This window comes from Mytilus galloprovincialis, chromosome 9 (assembly GCF_965363235.1).
Source record: "Mytilus galloprovincialis chromosome 9, xbMytGall1.hap1.1, whole genome shotgun sequence".
Lineage (NCBI taxonomy): Eukaryota > Metazoa > Mollusca > Bivalvia > Mytilida > Mytilidae > Mytilus > Mytilus galloprovincialis.
Genome location: NC_134846.1, coordinates 83,195,819 through 83,212,759, shown reverse-complemented (window position 1 = coordinate 83,212,759; position 16,941 = coordinate 83,195,819). Strand labels below are relative to the sequence as shown.

At 32.3% G+C, this 16,941-nt stretch overlaps 1 protein-coding gene across 1 annotated transcript; it reads right to left on the bottom strand.

The window, feature by feature from the left end:
* Positions 1 to 1,086: 1,086 nt before the first annotated feature.
* On the bottom strand, positions 1,087 to 16,935 carry LOC143046156 (uncharacterized). The gene is made up of 9 exons (XM_076219178.1): positions 16,711 to 16,935; positions 13,900 to 14,596; positions 11,994 to 12,180; positions 10,570 to 10,599; positions 9,545 to 9,615; positions 7,282 to 7,355; positions 6,642 to 6,744; positions 4,428 to 4,458; positions 1,087 to 2,130 (listed from the first exon to the last, which is right to left on the bottom strand). The coding sequence occupies exons 1-9, from the start codon at positions 16,742 to 16,744 to the stop codon at positions 1,969 to 1,971; spliced, it is 1,389 nt and encodes a 462-aa protein (XP_076075293.1). The 5' UTR covers positions 16,745 to 16,935; the 3' UTR covers positions 1,087 to 1,968.
* Positions 16,936 to 16,941: the final 6 nt, after the last annotated feature.

The following is a 16,941-nucleotide window of genomic DNA, read 5'->3' as shown; positions in this document are numbered from 1 at the left end:
TAAAAACGTGTTCAATTAGTTATATATAACATAGTAGCCAGCTAGAAAATAACAATGGCAAGTATTTCAGCATTTGTTGGGTAGAACACAAATCTAGGGTGCTCGCATAATGCAGCTTAACTGTATAAAAAAACAAACAGATAAATAGTAATACAGAAGTCACAACATAGAATAATAAAGACTAAGCAACACGAATCCAATCAAAAACTGGGGTGATCTCAGGTGCTCTGAAAGGGTAAACAGATCCTGTTCCACATGTGGCACCTGTTATGTTGCTTATGTTAAGAAACTTTTTATAATGCTTTTAAAAATGAAGTGACATATCACTGGAATGCTAAACATACAATCAAGATGGATTAAAACTGGCTCCCTGCAATTTGGCTAGCAATTATACACTTCAAATTACATTATATGTGCACCAAGTGGAACCATCTACAAAATGGCAAAAGATACCAAAGAGATATTTCAACTCGTAGGTGGAAAATAAAGATTGATCAACAAGAACCCCACCAAAAACCATGGGTGGTCACAGGCGTTCCAGAACGGTACAAAATGAAAATGATTAGTTGTGTTTTAAATCATGAGTGAGGTGGTTGACATAGTTTGCTGTGTTTTGAATCATGAGTGAGGCGGTTGACATAGTTTGCTGTGTTTTGAATCATGAGTGAGGTGGTTGACATAGTTTGCTGTGTTTTGAATCATGAGTGAGGTGGTTGACATAGTTTGCTGTGTTTTGAATCATGAGTGAGGTGGTTGACATAGTTTGCTGTGTTTTGAATCATGAGTGAGGTGGTTGACATAGTTTGTTGTGTTTTGAATCATGAGTGAGGTGGTTGACATAGTTTGCTGTGTTTTGAATCATGAGTGAGGTGGTTGACATAGTTTGCTGTGTTTTGAATCATGAGTGAGGTGGTTGACATAGTTTGCTGTGTTTTGAATCATGAGTGAGGTGGTTGACATAGTTTGCTGTGTTTTCTGTATTTGTTGTCATTATCAGAATAGTGTTTTGTATATTAGACAGTAATACTTATTATAAATTTATAAAAAAAAGTCCCAAAACAAGAAGCTGTATAAAATAAATGTAAATAACTTTAAAAGCCTTTATTTTTCATATGCCAAATTATGTTGTTCTCTCTCAAATCAATAACAATAACAGACTTCAAACCATCTGCTGTTTACTGAAAGCAAAATAGCATCTTCTATAAATGTGAAATTGAAAACGTTCAAAACATTTGACTTTTGTGATCATCAATGCATTAGATTTCATGTTTAAACACATACTAGTAAAACAATGATTGGATTTGATGATTTTCTATTCAACAGCAAAGCACTGCAATACAAATTTTCCCTCAACTCAGGAAAGCTTGTAACCTCTACTTAATGATCTGCTCTTACTAATAACATCAAAACATCTTCTTCAAATATAACCCATGAAGAAATCTATATCAGTTTGACCTTTTGGATCATCTGTGCATTATACTTTATGTGTAAAGCCATAAACAATGATTGCATTTGATGATTATAAATTTGAACAACATTTCACTACAATACCATTTTTTGTTGATTAAAGATCAGTAATGTAATAATAACTACTTAAAAGTGCTTTATTACTAGTGTGTGACCAACACATAGGGTGTATCGACATGTGCAAACTAGACTATCTCTTCTATTTCACTTGACTACCAGTATAACCAACACATATGGTTGATTTACATGTGCAAATTAGAGTCTCTTCTATTTCATGCTATGTCTTGCGTTGCCTTCTACGCCAAGGCTGTTTTTTGTAAGCTTTCTACACATCTGTGTTGAACAAGACAACATGTCCTCTGTCCATGAAGCATCAAGAATACTTCTTTCAAACCTGTGTTTCGTCACTTTTTGTTACAAATCTATTTACCACACAAAACATCTGACACTTTACTGGGACAACTCTCTAGCACTAACAAATCATACAATCTGTCATGTGACTCATGTGTCAGGTGGTACAGTACGGTGTTTGAAATATTTGCGACTACTATCTATTCCTGCTTCAACCTCTATGATCCTCAGTTCTTCAAGACAAAGTGTGTGTTTCCTGTGTATTTCATTCATGATGTCCACATGTTGTTTCAAAAACTCCTTGACACCAAACTGTAATATACATAAAATTTATCAGGAGAAAAGTTTAAGATATAAACGTGTAGTGTTATAAAATTTTTTTTAAAAAATGTTATGCATCGGAAGTGGTGTGGTAGATTTACCTTCATTAAAAACCCTCAAAACCGAATATTTGAAAGCCTGATACATGATGTTTTTAGAAGCAATATATCATTTTGGAATTAATCCTACGTACAAGAATATTACAGAAACAAACAATGGGTAAATAGAACATTGAACAATTTTTAAAAGAGGAAAAAAATGTCACCAAATATGTAATTCGAAACTGAATAATTCCAGTCTACTTTCAACATTCAATTTCTGTCAAAATATCCTAAAAAAAATGTTTTTGCTATCTACCTCATTTATTTGTATTATAATCATGCACACTTGAGACTCAATAGAAGCATAATAATATACATTGTATTCTACTATAGACCATCAGTGCAGTCTACATATTTATGGTCAAGTCAGAAATTAGAGTTAAAAGAAGGTGTTATGGAAGCTACAAATACTAATCAAAGTGCTTGTAAGCACAGAAGGGTAAAGATTGTGATACTTTATCAGTGGAAAGTTAAATCAAATATTGCAGTGTCATTAAAATATTGGTTGTAGTTCATTCAACTACAATTCTGAACAATGGGAGATAACTTCAAATTTTAAAGATAACTTTAACAATGACATCCTTTATATTTTTAGAACAGATATTCGATTCCTGCACCTTGCAAAAGTTATGTAATTTTCTTGACAGGTGTAACACCGTTTTGTGACTTGAATATCTGAGCATATATTACTTTGATAAATTTATGGGAATGTTCATAGATAGAATGTATAGAATGTTATGATCAATGTACTATATTTTGTGTATCAAAAAGGTAGTGATAAGCCTTGGAAGATTAAGATATCAAGTCAGTAACATAGGGTTTTGATTTCAGTTCATTGAATACCCTAAAATTGCACTTTTAGTTTTGAATAAAACAGTGAACTGGAAGTATATCTATAATTCTGATCACATTGTAACTTGTTTTAATAAATAACAAGAGTGCACACACTAATGTCTCACCTTTTATACTAATCATTGATATTATGTTGAAAGTCATAAGTATAAAGCTAAGCTTTATTACAACTGTCACATAAGCTTAACATTAACCAAGATAACTAAACAAAGACCAATGAATCTTGAAAATGAGGTCAAGGTCAGATGAAATATGCCAGGCAGACATGTACAGCTAACAATGCTTCTATACAACATATATAGTTGACCCATTACTTATAGTTTAAGAAAAATAGACCAAAACACAAAAACCTAACACTGTTCAATGAACCGTGAAAATGAGGTCACGGTCAAATAAAACCTGTGCGACTGACATAAAGATCATAAAATATTTCCATACATCAAATATAGTTGACCTATGGCATATAGTATTAGATAAAAAGACCAAAACTCAATAACTTAACTTTGACCACTGAACCATGAAAATGAGGTCAGGGTCACATGACATCTGCCCGCTAGACATGAACACCTTACAATCATTCCATACAACAAATATAGTAGACATATTGCATATAGTATGAGAAAAACAGACCAAAACACAAAAATTTAACTATAACCACAGAACCATGAAAATGAGGTCAAGGTCAGATGACACCTGCCAGTTGGACATGTACACCTTACAGTCCTTCCATACACTGAATATACTAGCCCAATTGCTTATAGTATCTGAGATATGGACTTGACCACCAAAACTTAACCTTGTTCACTGATCCATGAAATGAGGTTGAGGTCAAGTGATAACTGTCTGACAGACATGAGGACCTTGTAAGGTATGCACATATCAAATATAGTTATCTTATAACTTATAATAAGAGAGAATTCAACATTACAAAAAATTTGAACTTTTTTTTCAAGTGGTCACTGAACCATGAAAATGAGGTCAAGGACATTGGACATGTGACTGACGGAAACTTCGTAACATGAAGCATCTATATACAAAGTATGAAGCATCCAGGTCTTCCACCCTCTAAAATATAAAGCTTTTAAGAAGTGAGCTAACACCGCCACCGCCGCCGTAGCCGCCGGATCACTATCCCTATGTCGAGCTTTCTGCAACAAAAGTTGCAGGCTCGACAAAAAGCATTAAGTTCTAAATTTGTAGTAATACATTATTTTGATTGTTTGATATTTAAAAAGAATGTTGATTTATACAAGGTATTAATGCAAAGAATTTTAAAATATTATTACACACTGGCTTAAAACAGTTTGTTCTAATATAGAAAAATAAAAAACTCACTGTGTCGGGATCTTTAGGTGAGTGAAGTAATCTGAAATGTAAAATATGAATATTATATATATGAATGAAGGAACTAAGTCACAGTAGTCATATGGTTTGGGTTATAATGTAGGAACTAAGTCACAGTAGTCATATGGTCTGGGTTATAATGTAGGAACTAAGTCACAGTAGTCATATGGTCTGGGTTATAATGTAGGAACTAAGTCACAGTAGTCATATGGTCTGGGTTATAATGTAGGAACTAAGTCACAGTAGTCATATGGTCTGGGTTATAATGTAGGAACTAAGTCACAGTAGTCATATGGTCTGGGTTATAATGTAGGAACTAAGTCACAGTAGTCATGTGGTCTGGGTTATAATGTAGGAACTAAGTCACAGTAGTCATATGGTCTGGGTTATAATGTAGGAACTAAGTCACAGTAGTCATGTGGTCTGGGTTATAATGTAGGAACTAAGTCACAGTAGTCATGTGGTCTGGGTTATAATGTAGGAACTAAGTCATAGTAGTCATGTGGTCTGGGTTATAATGTAGGAACTAAGTCACAGTAGTCATGTGGTCTGGGTTATAATGTAGGAACTAAGTCACAGTAGTCATGTGGTCTGGGTTATAATGTAGGAACTAAGTCACAGTAGTCATGTGGTCTGGGTTATAATGTAGGAACTAAGTCACAGTAGTCATATGGTCTGGGTTATAATGTAGGAACTAAGTCACAGTAGTCATATGGTCTGGGTTATAATGTAGGAACTAAGTCACAGTAGTCATATGGTCTGGGTTATAATGTAGGAACTAAGTCACAGTAGTCATATGGTCTGGGTTATAATGTAGGAACTAAGTCACAGTAGTCATATGGTCTGGGTTATAATGTAGGAACTAAGTCACAGTAGTCATATGGTCTGGGTTATAATGTAGGAACTAAGTCACAGTAGTCATGTGGTCTGGGTTATAATGTAGGAACTAAGTCACAGTAGTCATGTGGTCTGGGTTATAATGTAGGAACTAAGTCACAGTAGTCATGTGGTCTGGGTTATAATGTAGGAACTAAGTCACAGTAGTCATGTGGTCTGGGTTATAATGTAGGAACTAAGTCACAGTAGTCATGTGGTCTGGGTTATAATGTAGGAACTAAGTCACAGTAGTCATATGGTCTGGGTTATAATGTAGGAACTAAGTCACAATAGTCATGTGGTCTGGGTTATAATGTAGGAACTAAGTCACAGTAGTCATATGGTCTGGGTTATAACTACAGATTTGAAATGTGAATAAATATTTAATTGATTGATAGGTGATTAACACCACTTTCAGCACTATGGCTGCTATTTCAATGGCTGGCAATATTTAAGGAATGACTGTAATATTTTTTCTGTCTATGAAGAAATAACATAAAAATTTGGTGCACACTGAATAACGCGCAAAGCGGGTTATTTAACAGTGTGCACCACATTTTTTATGTTATTTCGAATAGACAGAAAAAATATTACAGTCATTTCTTATAATTTAATTCTAAATTCCATTTTAAACCGTAGAAAACCTTGAAAAAACGTTGATGACGTCATGGTCACATGACTAAATTATGTCTATGGTCTTATCACAAAATAACATCAGCCAATCAGAAGACGCGTTACATCCAAAATTAAATTATTTATTAATGGAGGAAGCTGGAGTTCCCAGTGAAAACCACAGGAAAACTTACAATCCTAGTCAATTCATTACAGTTGAGCACAACTTCCACTTGCAGGTGTCCAATTTACAACCTCAGTGTTGACAAGCTGCCAATATAGTATTTTAGTTACATTGTCACAGCCAATGAGGCCCCAATATTTAATAATGAAATGGTAAATAATGACAAACTTCCATTATTTAAAAGTCTAGCATGGAATTAGAAGCAGTTGGTTTGAAAAACCTTGTACCTTCCTTTTCTCTTCAATGTCAGAAAAGCAGTAGTTACTTTAAGATCAATGAATAATTCAGTGACATACTTCACCTCTCTGGGACCAGTGACATACTACTCACCTCTCTGGGACCAGCGACATACTACTCAACTCTCTGGGACCAGCGACATACTACTCAACTCTCTGGGACCAGCGACATACTACTCACTTCTCTGGGACCAGCGACATACTACTCACCTCTCTGGGACCAGCGACATACTACTCACCTCTCTGGGACCAGTGACATACTACTCACCTCTCTGGGACCAGTGACATACTACTCACCTCTCTGGGACCATATTCATTGTTTCTTTGTACATTTGTCTGAATCTATCAATCTCCCCCTGGAATTTCACCATTCCACAATCTGAATCTATATTTCCTAATCCTGTAATGATAAAATAAACTTGTTTTAAAAAAATAAAACATTTACCTCGAATTTCACTTTTCTACAACTAGAAACTAATTCTGAACTGTGTATGTATGACATAGCTGTCGACCCCTTAAAGGATCACTTGTAAAAAGATTTACAAACTTGAAATTACATCAAAAACTTTGAGAACTGATTGTGTTTTTGTTTTTTAATCAAATTGGTCTCATTGGCAATCAGACCACATCTTCTTTTTTATATGGACCTTGTCTATATGGAGTCCAAAAAGTGATGATCCAATAAAATAGATTGATATGCTTTTCAAATTTTGACTAAAACTGTGTCAATTAAAACAAATTTTTAAATCATCAAATATGAAAAGAAGCTTGCCTTCATAGAACTTACATTGTACTTTCTCAATTTTCATTCTTCCATATCTTTTTCGGAATCAAAAATACCAGTACTCAAAAGCTACAATATTTTCTTTTATCAAAATTCATGTTTAAAGGATGTCAAATGCAGCATGCAAAAAACACCTGTAAACTTTATGCTAACCTTGCATTAAATTTTCTAATTCTGTTATTTCTTCTCTGATGTCACCAGCATTCCTGTATGTTGTTTGGTAGCTTCTGTAATTAAAGTTAAACAGATAACAACAATTTAAAATATATATACAAAATCGCAGTCATATCACGTAGAATTCAACTTTCTTAACAACAACAGTATTTGCCTTTCGACATCAACTGACTCAAGATTGGTAATATTTTTTTCAATTCTAAATAGAATAATACCACACGTTCTCCATCTATCACAGTTAATCAAAATGATTCTAAAGTTACTATGTCAAGAAATATGGATATAATTCACATAAGATATTTATTTAAATCATGCATATATATAAAACATGAATGGTGATTAAAAACAATAAAGTTGAGAATAGTTTTATGACTTGTATAACCATAATATTACTGAACTAGCAACACTGTTAGAACACATATGCCTGGAATGAATGCCTTAACACAAAATCTTCAATGAAAGAACTATTATCTAATCAGAATTTGTCCATCTTTTTAACTGAAAATAGTTAAGTTTAACTGACATACTGATTATTCTCATAATCTGAAATGGTTACAATAGATTAACTTTCATGCTAGTTGCTGATTTATAAACACAAACTATTTATTGTAATGGAAATATTTCTGGTCTTCTAGCTAATTATAAGCTTATTATTAAATTACAAAATCATAACAGCTATCTGTGTCACTCTGGCAAAAACAAGTTTTCAAAACCAAATTAAACCTATAATATAGTCCAATTTTTATTTCATATCTATGTTTACATCATGTTTCAATCTATATACTAGATACAAAGTGGCCTAAGCAATAGTGCAACCGCTACCTTTGTCTACCACCACAGTGAAAGGGCTGAGACACTTGTTTGCAAAAAATGACAAGGTTGACCAGATCTAATGTGAGGTTGCCTCCTCATTATCATCACGCTTTCTTTCAATCTCATTAAAATCCAATGTTCTGATGTGCTACACTCCCGTAATAGAACACCAGATTTTAATGAGATTGGATTTCTTTAAATAAATTGAATAAGTGGATTCACCCCAGTCAACAATAATATAAACTGTCATTATCAACCGTATCAAACTACATGTAATTGTAGAAAGTATATTTGAAGGGGTACACTATAAACACTAATTGAAACAGAAGTCAGGAATTATAGCAACTTATCTTTTAGAACAGGTAATTAAAAGCTTTTATCAATGTCCCTATGATATCATAAATTTATGGAACTTTATCAGTACTTGATGCAAAAGTGACCAAAGAAATGACACATGTAAGTTATTAGTTTGAAATTCATATAATTATCGTTTGATAAAGTTTGTATTGTTTTTCTAGCTTTGATGAAATAGTTTACACTGCCACACTGATGGATGTATATAAAAAAGAAGATGTGGTATGATTGCCAATGAGACTATCCAGTATGTTTGTATAATGTCCAGTGACAAATTAATTGCATTACTGCCACACACATAAATGCCTGATAAACTTTGTAATAAGTACTACTCACTTCTTTTTATTTCTTCTTTTGACATTAGAAAAATATGAATATTCTCATGTACATTAAGTGTGTTAATTTCAATATGGCAAGCAGTGATTTACTGTCATTTTTATATATCAAATGGGTGTATAAAGTATCCTGATACTACACATCTAATAAAATATTGTAAATATTTGTACACATAATATCATTGGTTGATCATGGATTGCCATTTATAGATTTGACAATATCATTGGTTGATCATGGATTGCCATTTAAAGATTTGACAATATCATTGGTTGATCATGGATTGCCATTTAAAGATTTGACAATATCATTGGTTGATCATGGATTGCCATTTAAAGATTTGACAATATCATTGGTTGATCATGGATTGCCATTTAAAGATTTGACAATATCATTGGTTGATCATGGATTGCCATTTAAAGATTTGACAATATCATTGGTTGATCATGGATTGCCATTAAAAGATTTGACAATATCATTGGTTGATCATGGATTGCCATTTAAAGATTTGACAATATCATTGGTTGATCATGGATTGCCATTTAAAGATTTGACAGTCATCATGCAGATGACATGTTTTTTGTTCCTTTGTTAAATGTATCTGTGCATACATTCAAAGTCATAGTTGAAAGTTGATCAACTTGTTTATTTTTTTAATTCTTACTATTTTTTTCATAATAATTGTCTATCTCTCTATCTTTTTTGCATTGACAACAATATATAAAATATAATATAGACTTACTGATGATCGGTCCTTTGAGCTGACCCTGGTCGACTGTGATTACACACCCAATCTTCAACATGATTCTTATCCTGTATTTAAACATTTTATTAAATAATCGTAGATTGAACATTATTGAGGGTTGATAAATTTAGAAAGGAGTAGTTCTGGTAAGGGCCAATTTTGGCCTCAAATTTCAGGTTCATCTAGCGAAAGATTTTGGACTCTTTTTAAACACTTAAGTGTCTATTTTAATTGATTCAATTCAGTTATGTGAAAGATTTTGACTAATTTAGTCATGAAAAACGCTCCAATTCAAGCTTAAATATGAAAAATCTATCAAATATGCCAAAAAACGTCACTTTTCAGATGGTTTTTGTCAAAAATGAAAGTGGCTGCATCCGTGTTCATCCTCAACCTTTATATCTGTTATGTATTAACATCAAATACAACTTAGATTTCAATATTATGAATGACCACAAATGCGGCCACTTTCATTTCAGATGGAAACAGTCTAAAATTTAACTAAAATGCTAAAATTGAGGAGATTTCAGTAATTTAGCATGACTCAATGATGCTAATACCCGATAGATGTGCATTGTATTGTCAAAAACAGCCCATATCTATGTAGCAGAAGCATTCTACTTTCCAGTAAATAGCTAAAAGATTACATTTTCACCATTTTGTAAAACTGCTTTATTTTGGGACCAAAAAGGGGTCTTACTGAACCTACTCCTTTTCAAGAAAGTAAGTTCCAACACCCCCAGGCACATTTGGACAAACATGAATATTTTTAAGTTACTAAAGTACTAATACATCCTTGCAATAAGCTTTCAAATGTTTGATAATGAGCTTTTTCAGGAGGGTAAATTAGAAAACCACTCCCGATGCACCAAAATTTCTAATGTTATTTTCATATACACAATAAAATTGTATTCAACATTTCATTTGTTCAATATTTCATGTTTTATTCCTACTAAATTTCCTTTTTGCCACAACTTATAACGTTAAACATAGTTTGTTTAAATGAGTATGACAATACTTACAAAAGCTGGATGATGGTATTTCTTTGTTGCCTGTAAGAATGATTATATGTTTTAGACATTTAATGCAATCTTAACCCCATGTGTATGTTTGAAAATTCAGAAGGAAACCAAAAAGTAGGCTAATAACTTAACTAAAGATACAATCATTCATTGACATTGTAGCATTTGGTACTGTTTAACTTGAGTCTGTGTCTATTATTTTTTAAACTAAATTTTTGTTGATGGTTTGCTTACATAAATTCTGTAAATGAGATTTAAGTGACATGTAGTATTTTAAGATTTTGTTAAATTATAAAATAAAATTGAGAAAGGGAATGGGGAATGTGTCAAAGCAACAACAACCCAACCATAGAGCAGATAACAGCCAAAGGCCACCAATGGGTATATGTATACTAGTACAGTGATAATGGACGTAATACTAAACTCCGAATTATACACAAGAAACTAAAATAAAAAATCATACAAGACTAACAAAGGCCAGAGGCTCCCGACTTGGGACAGGCACAAAATAGTTTGACAATCTTGGAATATACATAAACTTAATTGCTATCATAGAAGATTGTCTGCTTCTAAAAATTTACACTATACTAAAAACATGTAAAGAGTACAAAATTTAGGCACAAATGAGATTATCTATATATAGGTTTTGCAAATATAAATGAACTGATTATCTGTATTCTGTTTTTCTACATATCGATAAATATCCATTTGACAACTGAATGCAAGTAAAAAGCTTTACATGGTATTGAGTGACTTATATGCAGAGTTCTCCCCAGGGTAATGTGATGCTATAATCTTAAATGTGATGCTATCTGAAGTGGTTTTCTTAAAGATTATGTAATGGATGTGATGCTATAACATTTAGAAACAAGATGGTGTTTCAATTTCTCCTGTTAACCAGGATGCTAATTAAATAAAATATCTGGGGAGAACACTGATATATATATCCTATTGTGTCCTTATTTAAAATTGGTTATATTGTTTTTGCCTACCTTTTTTATGCTTTGTTGTCCTACCAGAAATAAATTAGAGGCAACAGTAGTTTATACAGTAGGAATTGTCTGACCTGTTGTGTTGAAAATGGTAAGCCTTTCTCAGTGTGACATTAATTAATATTATGAGTTTTCCACTGTGAGATATGATCTGCTCTATTCAATGTGATAGGCAGCCTCATAATACAAGAATTGACAGAGCAATCGAAATACAATTATTCCTATCAATTATCTCCCTTAGATTATATTTGGTATTTGGAGTTTTGGTATGAAGCACAGATATGTCTAATTACCTCCCTTGTGTTTTTTTGTTTTTGAGATTTAAGCAAAAGGTAGCTTTCAAAACAGCCTTCTATTCATAGTTTATATATCTAAGGTTAGATACCTTTCTGACATTCTCTACAGATAAAACAAAGAGATATAGAGACTTACTGCTTGCTGTGGTGGTAGTTTTGATGTGTATGGTAGATCATCTTGAACACTGTGAGGTGGAGGTACCTCTGGTAAGTCTTTATAATTGTCCATGGCTGGTAGAAATATTATACAGTCATTGATGCCTGGTATACTCTTATCCTCTGTTAACCAAGGTCTTAAAGGTTCTAATGTTGATGGCAAAAGTCTAAAAGTTAATCATATTGTTGCAGTATTAAATAATTTTAGTGCAAATGTGTATCCTTAAGATTGAGTCAACCTAGCAAAAACACAAAATGAGAATAAATAAATTCCTAATTCTACATGAGCAGTATAAATGAATGAACCATTGTAATGAATTTAATATTCATGAAGTAGCGGTTCATAATGCAAAAAATAATGAATTTCATTTATGAAATCAAGTGAAATTTCTATTTGTATGTTTGATAATGAATATTAAATAATGAGTTGAAAAGTTGTCTTAAATTGAACACAATTTAGCTATATGAGTATTACACATTTTTGTTTTCCTCCTCATTTACTTCTCTTTTCAACACAATAGAATCTGCTGCACTATGTTGAGAATATTGAATAACTATGCAAGATTTTATAATATACCTGTGGTTATCGTCAACTTAAAATTTTAGTTTTACATGGGAGATAACTCTCACCCTTTCCAATGAAATCTACAAAAGCTGTCACATAATTTCACTGTTATTCACAAGCATTCTATATAATCACTAGCAACCTAACTTGACCAACACATACACATATGGATATTATTACTTTAACAAAGCCAATTCAATATGGTCTCCTTCCACTTGTTACATTTTCTTTTTTTAGCTATTGACATTTAATATTTTAATACATGTATTTTAAACAAAATTAGGCAAAATTCTATGAATTGATTAACTGATTTTCACCCTTTGTGTCTAAAAATATTTAATAAATTTTCAACCTAGCTGAATACTAAAGAGTATGAATTTTTCTTAGCTAATTTGTGATTATTTTATCCTAGTATAATGAGAGTAAATTTTTCTGTTTTAATAATAAATCATTGGAAAATATAACAGACTGTGATTGTTGTCTAGAGTCATATACAAATGTATATCCATTTGGAACAAGTAATATACATGTATACCTTCATATAAATTGCTCTCAAAAATATATTTTCATTAAATAATGTGTGAAGTATTAACTGGGCATACAAAGTTCAGATGAAAATCAGTCAATTTATTCAATTACAGTTGTTTAGTAAAGCAATGAAGTCACTCAAAATGTTATAACACAGAATGACCTGTACATTGACTGCAAGTTCTCTATGTAGATGAAAAATTAGAAACATTCATAAATCACTGACTGCAAACAAATAATCCTGGCAAAATGTATCATTCATAATTGATTGTTCTCCTCTTAAATTAAGTAACTTTGAATCATTTGATATAACTATTGGCATATACAATGTATGACTTATAAAAACAATTATTATAAAAAAACAGATTTTCTATTTTAAGTTGATCATTTTATTTTTATTTTACCAAGGCACAGTATTCAAATGTTATTTATCTAATATATAGTATCAAATTTGTATTACATTGTACTTAACACTAATCAATGTATATGATAGTTAAACTTGATGACAAACCACAAAATAAAACAGCTAGAAAAAATATCACAAGCCAAGGGTTTTCGCCATCATATCAATTTCTATCCTTAACAATCATAACAATGAATATGCTATAACATTCAGTTAGTTGTATTGGTATGTATTATCTGTTATCTAACCTATACATGTAGCTGTTCAAGTGATCCAATGGGAAAGCAACTCAAGTATAAATCTCAATAACTTTAAAACAGATCACTGCAGTACAATTTGGATCTCAACAGCAGAGCTACTATCTGATAATTTTAACAACTTCATACAAACCTTTCTTGTTTTATCAAAACTGATGGTTTTCTAAGATCATATTTAATATCTTGTGGTTGTCCATCATTGTCTGTCCCAAAAATAACCTGATGAGAATTTAGACCATGTACCATAGGTTTTATTGATGGACCAGCTGTGATTAAGACTGGAGCCTCTGATGCCTGGTTAAGGGTCAGTGGAGGAACTCTATTGTCAGCCAAACCAGGGAGGAAAGGTTTTGTATCATCTGACACATATTTTTCTTTAGAATTCAATAAATAATGATAAGTAGGATATGGTGCATTGTCTCCAATGTCAACTACTGGTACCTCTTTACCACCAACTGGTACCAGTTCCATGCATGTGTTTCTTGATGAACCATGAACAGGCTCCACTGATACATTGTCACGTGCATGTTTTGTTCTTGGTGGCTTCGATGATAAACTCTCTAATCTGGCTTTAGCACTGAAAGGTCTTCTGCGTGGTGCACTTTTTTCTTGCTTTACTGTAGTTTTACTTACATCCAAATTATTCTTAGTGTCTACACAAATACTTTCTATTTGTGATCTTTTACGAGGATCAGCAGACCATGCTTGTCTTTGACTAGTGGTGATTTGCTTTTCTTCATATAATTTATTTGTGAATGTTGATGGAAAAAGGTTACTTCTGTTATGGAACTTTGGTATCATATGATTTGGTTTCGGAGGCAATCCAGTAACTGTAAAAAAAGACAAAGAAAACAAGTTTCTGCAATATTATTTTATTTATAAGTTTTATATTTACTTCAAACAGCTCTCTTCATATTTTATACCAAAGATATAGGTGAACTTGTTTCAGGAAAAATCAGGAAAACATGTAATATCAATTTAAATTTCACTTGTAAATATGTTTTTTAATGAGCACCATATTGAATGACTTTCCATTTCAACAATGTACAAAAAATGTAGATGTACATTGTAGCTGATCATGACTGTTGATAACTATATGTTCATAATGTATTGAGCTCTTGGTGTGGAAAATGTTACATTAACTGCCAAAAATAGTGACCATGGTGATATGTGCCCTATACTATATTCTACTGTATAAAGTTACAAAACAAAAGTCCTCACATTTTTTGACAGGGTATTTCAACATGATGTTTATTTTTGTTTATTTTAGTACAGAGAATTCAGAAATAATTTATTAAAGAAAGTTTCATACATTTGTATATACACCAGTTCCAAAATACAATATTTGGTTATACATGTACATGTATCCCTTATATGTGACTTTCATTCCCATGTGACCAAAATGTAGGCATCATCACTTCAAACACATACATGTTCATGTATTGGGATACTAATAGGTAAATAATTTGATGCTGTACTGCCCAAAATATTCAGGAAATCAAAATCTAATTAGTTAGTCACCCTCTCTGCAGTTGTATAGAAATTTAGATTATGTACTTACAGAACATGAATAATTTCTAGACTACCCTACAGAATGACAATCCTGAAGATGCTTGAAACTTTAATAGTGCAGGGAGACAGTCACACCTTCTATTTGATACATAATGTCATAATGAGAGTGCGTAATTGATGATCTTTTCCAGTGAAAGACATAAGCATGATAAGTAAAAAAAATAACCTATTCCGATACGGCACTTCCATTAAAGGGTTTTCAGTTGAATCTGTCATGTGACTTCCATCACCACGTGACTAAAATGTAGGCATCGTCACTTCCAACGCATATTGAGAAAATGGGTGAAAAGGTTCGATTAAAATTTTTTGGATCTTAGCCTACTTCTTCCATAATGACTTGGAAAAACAATTCACTTTTAAAAAACTAAAAGGTGGAGTGAACATGGCTGAACACAAATCAATAAAATTGAGAATGGAAATGGGGAATGTGCCAAAGAGACAACAACCCGACCATAGAAAAAAACAACAGCAGAAGGTCACCAACAGGTCTTCAATGTAGCGAGAAATTCCCGCACCCGGAGGCGTCCTTCAGCTGGCCCCTAAACAAATATATACTAGTTCAGTGATAATGAACGCCATACTAATTTCCAAATTGTACACAAGAAACTAAAATTAAAATAATACAAGACTAACAAAGGCCAGAGGCTCCTGACTTGGGACAGGCGCAAAAATGCGGCAGGGTTAAACATGTTTGTGAGATCTCAACCCTCCCCCTATACCTCTAGCCAATGTAGAAAAGTAAACGCATAACAATACGCCAATTAAAATTCAGTCCAAGAGATGTCCGAGTCTGATGTCAGAAGATGTAACCAAAGAAAATAAACAAAATGACAATAATACATAAATAACAACAGACTACTAGCAGTTAATTGACATGCCAGCTCCAGACTTCAATTAAACTGACTGAAAGATTATGATTTCATCATATGAACATCAGGCACAATTAAATAGTAGAATGGGGCTGAATATTGAAATACTACTTTTAGATAAATATTCCTAAAGTAATGAACTAGAGCAGTTCTCGCTCGGACACACACTCCATAATCTAGTATATTATAAGAGCATAAAATCCGTTAACGGAGAATATCTAACAATTGGCAAAAGGGGAGTAACTAGAACAGATTTGAAATTGTTGATCTTTTCAGGTAAGACATGATTCCAGATATAACGGATTGGAAAATAAAGTAGGAATATATCAAAATTAAATCAAATATGATATTTGAAGTCAATGAAAGAGAAAACAATAACACTCAATTGACAACCTTATTGGTTTAACTAGGTAAAACATGAATCTCCTGAAGATTATCATCAGACAGTTTAATTCTGCTGAAACTTAACAAAGCAAATGATATTAAGTTAAAAATATACACACCTGCAGTGACATCAAATGTCTTTACAGTAGCCATGTTGTTTACATATTTTCCATGGTTCCGGAAGTCGTTTTTATGAAATTGTCTAAAATAAGATATATCATATACAAATTTCCTTGATTATGTAACAATAAAAATTATGTGTTTAACTTCATATTTTGATACCGAAAACTAACTTGTTCCTGCAAGTGCGACAGTTTCGAACAAAATATGACTTCTAAATCATAACTGTG

Coding starts and splice junctions, on each gene's coding strand:
- LOC143046156 (XM_076219178.1), bottom strand. CDS start 16,744: ATGGCTACTGTAAAGACATTTGATGTCACTGCAG. Junction 14,597..16,710: donor GACATTTGATGTCACTGCAG/GTGTGTATATTT, acceptor CTTTTTTTACAG/TTACTGGATTGCCTCCGAAA. Junction 6,745..7,281: donor ATTAGAAAATTTAATGCAAG/GTTAGCATAAAG, acceptor TTATCATTACAG/GATTAGGAAATATAGATTCA.